Here is a 9,332-nt window from a genome sequence, read left to right on the forward strand (position 1 = left end):
CACGACCCCTTGGTCAGAAAGACCTTCAGCAATTTCGTCGTCAGTTGACTCTAAAAGGTCATCCTCAGAGATAACTCCCTGAATCGTATTCAGTGTGCGATGTGGCGTGACTGACACCTTATGGTCAGATACCGCACTCAGTGCAAGGAGGGCCGCACTCTGTTCGCTGGTCTCAATTTCCACCAGAAGGTCGCCAGTAGACATTTTTTTGGCTTTGAAGCTTTTGCCCACAACACTTTCGAGTACTTTCGCAACGAGGAAGGGCGATAATTTTGATAACTGCTTTTCACCTTCGGAATGAATCACCAAAAACTTTGGGTACTTGGATTGGTTACCTGGAGTCTTGTCTGAGATTAAAACTTCGGTGCGGACTCTTTTGGGAGGCCGATCAAGTTGGTTTTGCTTGGAACCCATAAAGATGGGGAGGTTTTCAGAAACCGTGGCGCACCACCCACCACCGAGCCCAACAAGGGGGTAGGTAGCACCCCATAGTAAGTATAGCTTGGCTGGGTATGCTACTCTAGCAGTGCTACCCAGTATCTATAACCAAGTGTGGTTCAAGAAAGTTATCTGTCGCCACCCAAGGTTAGCCCTTGCCGCCTAAGAAGGTGAAAAAGGAAGGAAGAGAGTGTAGAGGGAAAGAAAGAAAAAGGAGGTGGAAGGAGAAGTGAAAGGAGGGAGAACAGGGTAGAAGAGGCGACTGACTGAATCATCCTGGTCGGGCCAAGCCAGGACACCCGTCTACGAGAAGCAGGGGCCGAAGCGGTGTATTGCCTTGCCCGGGGGGCCCTGAAGGGTCCAAACATACCCCGGGCTTAGCTCAACCACCAGGGTCCCCTTTTCCCCGGACACAGGTACGCCACGCACAGCCAGACGTGGGTGGGCGAACCCACATGGCTCGGGGTTCGTAGTGACGCCACTCACCAAGCACCTACAAAAGTAGGTGCCCCCTGCGTGCGGGTATGGTGGCCCACGTGGCTGGGGTCCGTGGTGACGCTACTCACCAAGCACCTAGCACCTAAGGTGCAGGCGCCCCCTGCGGGGCTCGGGGTCCGTGGAGACGCCACTCTCCAAACACCTGCTTTCACAGGTGCCCCCTGCGGGGAAATCTCTGGCAGCCCCGCTGGTCGCAGCACAGCACACAAGAAACTAGGCCGGGAATCAGACATTCTCGGATCGGAAAGAGCTACTACGTCACCCGTGAGACCTTTGCCACATAATCACGCTCCTGCCATTACCCGTGCCCAAACAGCGGACTCAAGGGATAAAAAAAGCTTCCGGTTCATTGGTTCGACGACTGCGGAGCCCCTTCCACGCTTTCAGCTTAGGGAGAGAAAGAAAAGAGAGGAGTATACGCAAATAGCAGCTCCTTCAAGGCCAAAAGTGGCTGCCCTCGCGAAGGCTTATCTTCAGGGTTATCCCAACAATGAACACAGCTAGAGGCTTAGTCCCCTATATCCTCTTGAAAGTTCGACCCAAAGTTAATAGTGCAGTGGATGCTACCCGTGGCCTTGGCCTTCAGGCAGGTGCCGTGTTCTGCCTTATCTCTAGCTTAGGGACTGTAGTCACGTGATCCTACCCGGAGACCCGATTGGCCTAAAACAAGCATAGCGTCTACTCTACTGTCAATACCGAGTGAACAAAACAGTTCCATACTTCCTAAGAAACTGCCCAGCCCAAAAGTGACCCCCAAGAGGGCATCCAAGCACACGCTGGTCGGGGCGCGTGGCTAGCGTGGCGGTTCACTGATACACCTAGAGGTTTTTAAGGGAGAGGAGGATGCTCATTGTCGGTGCACAAATACACTGGCTGGGCAACGGAGGGTGCATCTTTCAGGAAAGGGGTGCATGTGCTGCTGATACACCCGACTACACCCGTTTTTTCTTAGAGTGCATACTTAAACCGCAAAGGAGTATGAGGCGAAAAATAAGAAAAAGGAGCCTGGTGTGAAAGGTCCAAATCACCCCCATAGCTTCTACTATCGCAAACAAGGGCAGTTACACAATACGCAAATAGAGTTTTGTGATTTAGTTATATTTACGCTCAAGGGCATTGATATCCAACGTATTCAGAGAGATGACACTTTCTGGTCAACAAACATAAAGCCTTTTCTACTCAAGTTTTACATGGACGGCCCGACTTCCGCTGAAATTCCTTACGTAGACGAGTTGTCCGACCGAATAAACTGCAATTACTTCCGATCTGGGAATCTCTCGATCTTAGTTCGTAAGCCATAGTATCATGAAATCGAGAGGTGTGGCTCTTCGTCCGCCGAATATTGCTTCGGCGGGTGTTTTTACCGTGTAAGATGAGACCGTCGCGTGCTGCTGGAACAACTTGGCGATTCTTCACCGAACTGCTTCTTCTGTAAACTTCAAAAGGGCTTTTTTTTTTTTTTTGTTTCGCACACCATGTGTTCTGCATGCCCGTTAGTTGCAGGATGGTATGGGGCACTAATGTGACGCCTGATGCCGGTTTTTTTTTCTTCAAAAACTTGTTTATTTTGTTTGAAGCAGGATTTGGCACGTTATCAGAGAAAAGTACTTTCGGTAGGGCAAAAGTAGGTAAAAGAGACCGTAGAACGTCAATGACGTGTTTGGACGTTGTGGCAGGCATCGTGTAAACTTCCAGCCACTTAGAGTACGCGTCGCCCATGACTCCGCAGATGCGGATACGTTTCGCCCCCCACCGATTGAGTAGTGGATCGTTTTCAGTTACTGTTCATGATGGCGTTGGACTCAAGGAAGACTTCGAGTCTTTTCAGAAATTTAGCCCAGGTGCCAGGACTTTTGTCGAAAGCGGTAAGTGTTCGAAACGTCGACAACGTCGGTAGCCACGTGTTGTGCTTGACACTGGACACTTACCATTCGCTGAGAGGAAACTTGCTTGTTCGTCTGCCACGAGTCGTCCGATATCAGGTCATCACCGCAACACCTTCTCCCGACAAAAAAGGCATGTCCATAGTTAGCAATCACGTGAACTTATAAATTCCCGAACGCTCATAACTTGCCGTCGCTAAACGCCGTTCATTTCATAGCGTCATCATTGCAAATAAACGTCTTCCTATTTCTTCTGATGGTTTTCATCATATTACCGCGCGCGCAGCTGGCTAAGTAGGCAGCGCGCGCGTGGCCTAACGGTCATCGTACCTGGCTCCCACGCAGAGAGCCAGGGTTCGATTCCTGGGAGCGACGCATCTTTTTGTTTATTCCTGCGGACTAGTATTCTGGTAAATTCGAGAATCCTGTCATGTTGCTTGTTCGAGGTCCGAATGTTCTACGCGTCGAACTTTCTACGCCGATTATTCCAGAAGCCGACGCATGTACACAAGGGGCTCCGCGTGGCGAGCCACAGTCAGTTTTCGCCTCAGCGTTTGATCCCATTGCTTCGCCGCCTTCGACGCCCGCGACGCTCTGTGACTCGAGCGCGTGCACGCACGTGCTGAGAGCGGACGCATGTTCTATGTTCTAAAATCGTCCTTTTTCTTGGAAAATTCCTTTTCTGTGCGGTGAAAAGTGCTGGAGAAGACAGAGCTAACGTTCCGGTTTCGCTCGATACCACTTTCATGCCGGTGAGCCGAATCTTTCTCATTTCAAGGACATTGTCACGATTCTGGCCCACGGAGGGCCTGTTAACACTCGTTAGGCTTCGCGCCACAGGGCGCGCCGCACCGAGCTTCTCGGAGCGGCCGCCTAGCTAGGCCTATCGCGTGGCGGTCGCCGTCCTGGTGGGGGCTGAAGGCTGGAGGATGGATACAAGGACCCAAGAAACTCCAGGTACCAGTCGAGTGATCGGCTATAACCCAGACGAGGTGGCGCATGAATTTATCAACCCGGCGCAGCGGCCACTCCGGGATGATGGAATCAAGGATGCCACCTTGGGGGACCAGGAGGACAGAGGACCCGGCAACGGCTGGGTGCAAGTACTGATGCAGAAGAAAAAGAGCAAGAGGGAGACACAAGGCCTCGAGAAACAGTTTCGAGATGAAGCCGGGGGAACAACGGCGGAGAATTTCAACTCGAGGAAAACTCTGAGCTTGCCCAGTCTCAGAGTTTACAAGCACAAGGTCATTATCAAACCTCATCGGGTAGCGGTGGACCTGAAGCGGTACAGGAGCCTGATCGGGGAAGCGGTCCAGAGCTCCCTGCCGAGAGGATTGGACGAGAAGACGGTCGTAAGGCTGCTGGAAGCACAGAATACAATCATGGTTTGTACGGACGAATGGAGCGAAGCGGAAGCCGTCGCAGGTATCAAGAAACTGAATTTTCCTGTCGGCGTGCTAGATGTCGAAGCGTATCATGTCTCCCCGAGCGAAGATGCGTGCCGCGGCGTCATACACGGTGTCCGGCCTGACCTGACTAACGAACAGATTCGACAGAAAACCAGAGCTGTGGGATACGAAGTTCTAGAAGCAAGGAGGCTAGGGAAGTCACAGTCTGCGGTAATCGTATTTGCGGGGAAGAAGGTACCGTTCACGGTGAGCTTCAATTGGCTTGAGACTCCCTGCTTTATCTATAAGAAGACTAGGGCGGCTTGTCTGAACTGTGGTGAAATGGGCCATCGGACCGACGTATGCAGCAAGCCGGAGGGATTTGCGTGCTCGGCGTGCAGGGCCACTGAGGTCGGTGAGGACCATGAGTGTGTGCCGAAGTGTGCCTTGTAGGGGGGGGGGGGGGGGGGGGCCCACAAGACCTACGACAGACACTGCCCGGAGAAGTTCTACAAGGAGACTAAAAGCAGGGAGCCTAGACGGAGTCGGGGGAGACGTCGCGACGGCGCGCAGCACGTGCGGTGGCTTTCGAGAGAGTCGGGACGGAGCGTGTCAGACTCGCGCACCCGCTCGCGCAGCCGGTCCGCCAGCTGTAGGAGAAGCGCGTCTCGAGATATGACTACATCCAAGCGGCGCCGGCAAAAGGGCAAGCGAAAAAAGAGCAAGTGAAGCACCTCTATGGAAGGGATCTTCACTGATCCAGGCAATCGCAAGAAGTGGCCGGAACTCCCAAGGGTCGGGGATCAGGAGTCGAGGAGCACGTCCCAGCCCAAAGGTGGAGGGGCGAGCAGCAACGGAGTGATACAAGACCTGCGGAGGGACGTGACCCACTGCAAAAAGACCATAGAGGAACTTTGGAACAAAAGAGAAAGAACCGGGGGAGTCTCGGCAGAGCAAGTACAAGCGATCGTGGAGACGACCGTTCAGCGGGCGATCCAGGGACTTCAAGAATTCTTCACCAGCCAACTGATGCAGCTGACATGCAGGGTCACCGAGCTGGAGAAATTAGGAAAGACTCTTGAGCAAAACCAAGAGAGCCTCTTCAGGCAGTTCGTCTCGAAGCGGAGAAAAACGGGCGAGCCTCTACGGGACGCAGAAATTTTGGACGCAGAATCATGCGCAAGTCAGCGAAGCCAGGTTTGAAAGTGTGGCAGTGGAACTGCAGGGGGATGGGTCGGAAACAGGCGAGCCTTAGCCTGAGGGTGTCGCTTGAACCCAATCCCCCGGCGGTGATACTGCTGCAGGAGCCGGGCAAGAAACCAGTGAAGATCAAAGACTACAATTGAGGGCGACCAATACGTCGCGACACTTGTGCACAAGACCTACGCAGCCACGAGACTAGACTTGGATGGCTGTGAGGTGTCGTGCTGTCACATTGTGATCATCCCAGTGAAAAAAGGGGATCGGGGTGCACATGTGGTGAACGTGTATGGAAATCCAAAGAACCATAAGACGGACTACAGGCGGCTCATTGCGAAGGTGGTCAAGGAGGCGGGGAAGGACCCTGTGGTTATTGCGGGAGACTTCAACGCCCCTCACCCGGGATGGGGTTGCAAGTACGTTTCTCCGAAAGGCAGAAGGCTGGCGGAAAGCATCAACCAGGAACGCCTAACATTGCTTACCGAGGTTGATCAGCCAACCAGGACGGGCACGAGCTCATGCAGAGACACCTGTCCGGACCTGACGCTTGTCAAGAACGTGGCGAACGCTGAATGGACTAACCTCATGGAGCAACTCGGTAGCGATCATTGTATCCTCGAAACGACTATTCACGAGTCCGGATACACAAGAAAGACGGGAAAGGCAAGAATAACGGATTGGGACCGATGGCGAAAACAGAGAGGGAAAGGTGCAGCTAGCATCGAGAACATCGAGGATTGGTCTTCGGAGGTGATCGCCAGTGTCAAGCCGTTCGTGGCTGAAGTTGAACTTTCAGAGAAGACCCCAGCAGTGGACACGCGTCTGCTTCATCTTTGGGAAGCACGACGCGGGCTGACCAGGAGATGGTCAGCCCGCGTCGTCAGGAAAGCTGAGGAAGAGGATTCAAGCACTCACAAAGCTGGCCGAGGACTATGCGGTGGACTTGGCTAGGAAGAACTGGTATGGCCTGTGTGACTCTATACGGGGAAGCCTAGGCACGGCTCAAGCATGGAGGATGCTTAGGGCCTTAATCGATCCGAGTAGGGCAAAGGCGGTGACGGGCGGCCGTTTAGCGGAACTGATACATAAGTTACCCGGGGACCGCAAGCAGATCATGGATCGGCTGGCGGAAAGGTATTTGTGTTTGGAATCCACAGGAGAAATCGTGGAGTATGAAGGGCAGGAAAACCCTGAATTAGACAGGCCAATTACTGTCGCGGAGTTGGAGTATGAGCTCGGGGTTATGAGGAAGGGCGCAGCACCCGGACCGGACTCCCTCACAGCGAAACTCCTCTACAACTTAGGGGAAGGGGACCTGAAAGAGCTGGTACGCCATTTCAACGAACATTTCTGGGAGCGCGGGCTTACTCCAGATAGTTGGAAGGTTGCTGACATTCGCTTCATTCCAAAACCCAAAAAGGAGCTCAAGCTAGAAAATCTGCGGCCGATTTCGCTTACATCTTGCCTGGGCAGGGCGTTCGAACGAGTCATAAACTCCAGGGTTATGAAGTATCTAGACAAGGAACAACTCCTTCCGAACACGCAGTTCGGGTTCAGACCTCACACATCGACGCAGGACATACTCTTGTGGATATATAAGGATATACTGGAGAATCCGAGGAGCGGCCAAACGAGATGCCTTCTAGCTTTAGACTTGAAAGGCGCGTTTGATAATGTTTCGCACGAAAGCATATTTAGGGGTCTCAGCACAGTTAACTGCGGGAGAAGAACCTTCGAATATGTCCGCAGTTTCTTGACGGACAGGACAGCCACGTTGACATTGGGAAGTATGCAATCTGGGACATACAGACTGGGTTCCAGGGGTACGCCGCAAGGGGCAGTACTTTCCCCGTTGCTGTTCAACCTTGCGCTGCGGGGTCTACCAGAAGCGCTGAGGGCGGTTCCGAACGTGGAGCATGCCATCTACGCGGATGACATCACCCTGTGGTGCAGGGAGGGCAGTGACGCGGAAATAGAAGAGAAGCTTCAGGCGGCGGCGGATATCGTCGGAGAGTACGTTATGAGATGCGGGCTTAAGTGCGCCCCGGAGAAATCTGAGCATCTTGTCTTCCGAAACCCTCGCGATAAGCTAGTCGATCACATTGACGTGGTGATAGATGGGGTCCGGGTCCCAAAACCAGCGGAGGTTCGGATTCTGGGCCAGCTTCTACAACAGGGGAGGGGGAACAAGTCGACAATCGACAGACTGGACGCCATGACCACGCAGGTGTGCGGTATGATGAGGCGAAATAGGAACCGTAGACACGGTATAAAGGAGAAAGAGGCAATACAGTTGGTCCAGGCCTTCATTATTGCCAGACTGACGTACGGCACTCCGTACCTGAACTTGAACAAGGCGGAGATGCAAAAGCTAAACGTACTGATAAGGCGAGCGTACAAAAACGCGCTGGGGCTACCGGAGCGTACGGCGACCGAGAAACTGCTTAAACTTGGGGTGCATAACACCATAGAAGAACTTCATGAAGCTCAACTAGTGTCACAGCTGAAGCGACTCTCTTCCACAGTGAATGGAGCGTGGCTTCTGGACAAACTGCGAATGGCAGTACCCGGCGGTTCTCACGGGCCCGGAGACGCGGGGGAAGAGCTGCCGGCTGAGACCCGGCAGAGATTCCCGATCAGTAGAATCCCCCGCAACATGCACCCGGATAGGAATGCGGAACGGAGACAAGCACGAGCGGTGGCCCTAGCGCGTTCCTGGGACAGCAGAGAGGGAACCCTGTACGTGGATGGGGCCGGTCCGGTGCTGGGGGTGGCTGCAATAGCGGTGGCCAGTGCGCAAGGGCAGATCAGACGCGTCGCCTCCATACGAGCGCAGACGGTTGAACAAGTGGAGGAGGCGGCCATAGCATTGACGGTGGTTTGCAATCCTCGTGCGACGATAATTTCGGATTCACAAAGAGCTTGTCAAAACTTTGCGCGAGGGGTCGTGGGTCAACCAGCTTTAAGGCTCCTCCGCAAAACCGCAGTAGAGGGAGTACATCTGATCTGGACCCCCGGCCATATGGGGCAAGTCGGAAACGAGGCGGCGAATGCTGCGGCCCGAGGTGCGTTATACCGGGACTCGGTTCTGCCCCAGAGGGATCTAAACAGTGCGCTCACTTACAGTGAGGCCTTAAAGGCTCTACGAACACATAGGGCAGAATATCCTGGGCCGGCCAAAGGTCTCAGCAAAGAAGAAGAGTTCACGTGGAGACGACTTCAGACGGACACGTTCGTCACACCGATCCAGCTACATCTGTGGTACCCAGAGCGGTACGCCACGGCGGACTGTCCCTTCTGTGGTGAGCCCTGGGTGGACGTTTATCACGTTGTCTGGGCATGCAAGAACCTCCCAGGACTGGCTCCAGTCGAGGAGCCCAAACTCGAGGAGTGGGAAGCGGGACTCAAGTACGCGACGGCTAGCGAGCAGAGGCTGCTCGTGGCCCGAGCACTCCGAGTTCACTCCGCACTTGGAGCCCCGGAATAGGGGCACACAACCACTCTCTCCTTTTTCTTCCCCTTTCTCCCCTTCCCTTTCCTAAATCTTTCAACTCAATAAAGTTTTTCAACAACAACAACGACGCTCTGTTGTTATCTTTCATTCTCCTTTTATTTTTGGGCACAAGTTCGCCCCCCATTAAACGTTCAGTTTACTCAGTCATTTGCTGCATCATCACTTGTCATTCGTGACAGTACTCCTCCTAAGCTCTACTTACAACATTATGTGTGTCGGTACTTCTGAAAATATTGCAAGGGCGTTTGTTTTCTGGGAACTATTGGGCAGGAGATCGAACTATAGGTGGAGCTTTATCGAGCTTGTTGTCCCCACAGCCCGGTGTTTACTAAAACAGTACAACAAAGAAATTGAACCTCGCCATGCGCGGTCTGGACACGAGCGCTTCACTCTTACCAGTGCTTAGGT

At 53.5% G+C, this 9,332-nt stretch overlaps 1 protein-coding gene across 1 annotated transcript; it reads left to right on the forward strand.

Annotated features, from left to right (window-relative positions):
- The first annotated feature begins 3,748 nt into the window (after nt 1–3,748).
- Nucleotides 3,749–8,977, forward strand: LOC120844397. The gene is given in 5 exon segments (XM_040216175.1): nt 3,749–4,625; nt 4,974–5,319; nt 5,382–5,549; nt 5,551–6,285; nt 6,287–8,977. Coding segments are annotated over 5 exon segments (4,737 nt in total). The 3' UTR covers nt 8,898–8,977.
- The last annotated feature ends 355 nt before the right edge of the window (nt 8,978–9,332 follow it).

Source organism: Ixodes scapularis, unplaced genomic scaffold (assembly GCF_016920785.2).
Source record: "Ixodes scapularis isolate PalLabHiFi unplaced genomic scaffold, ASM1692078v2 PGA_scaffold1__304_contigs__length_218370807, whole genome shotgun sequence".
In the NCBI taxonomy this organism is placed as follows: domain Eukaryota; kingdom Metazoa; phylum Arthropoda; class Arachnida; order Ixodida; family Ixodidae; genus Ixodes; species Ixodes scapularis.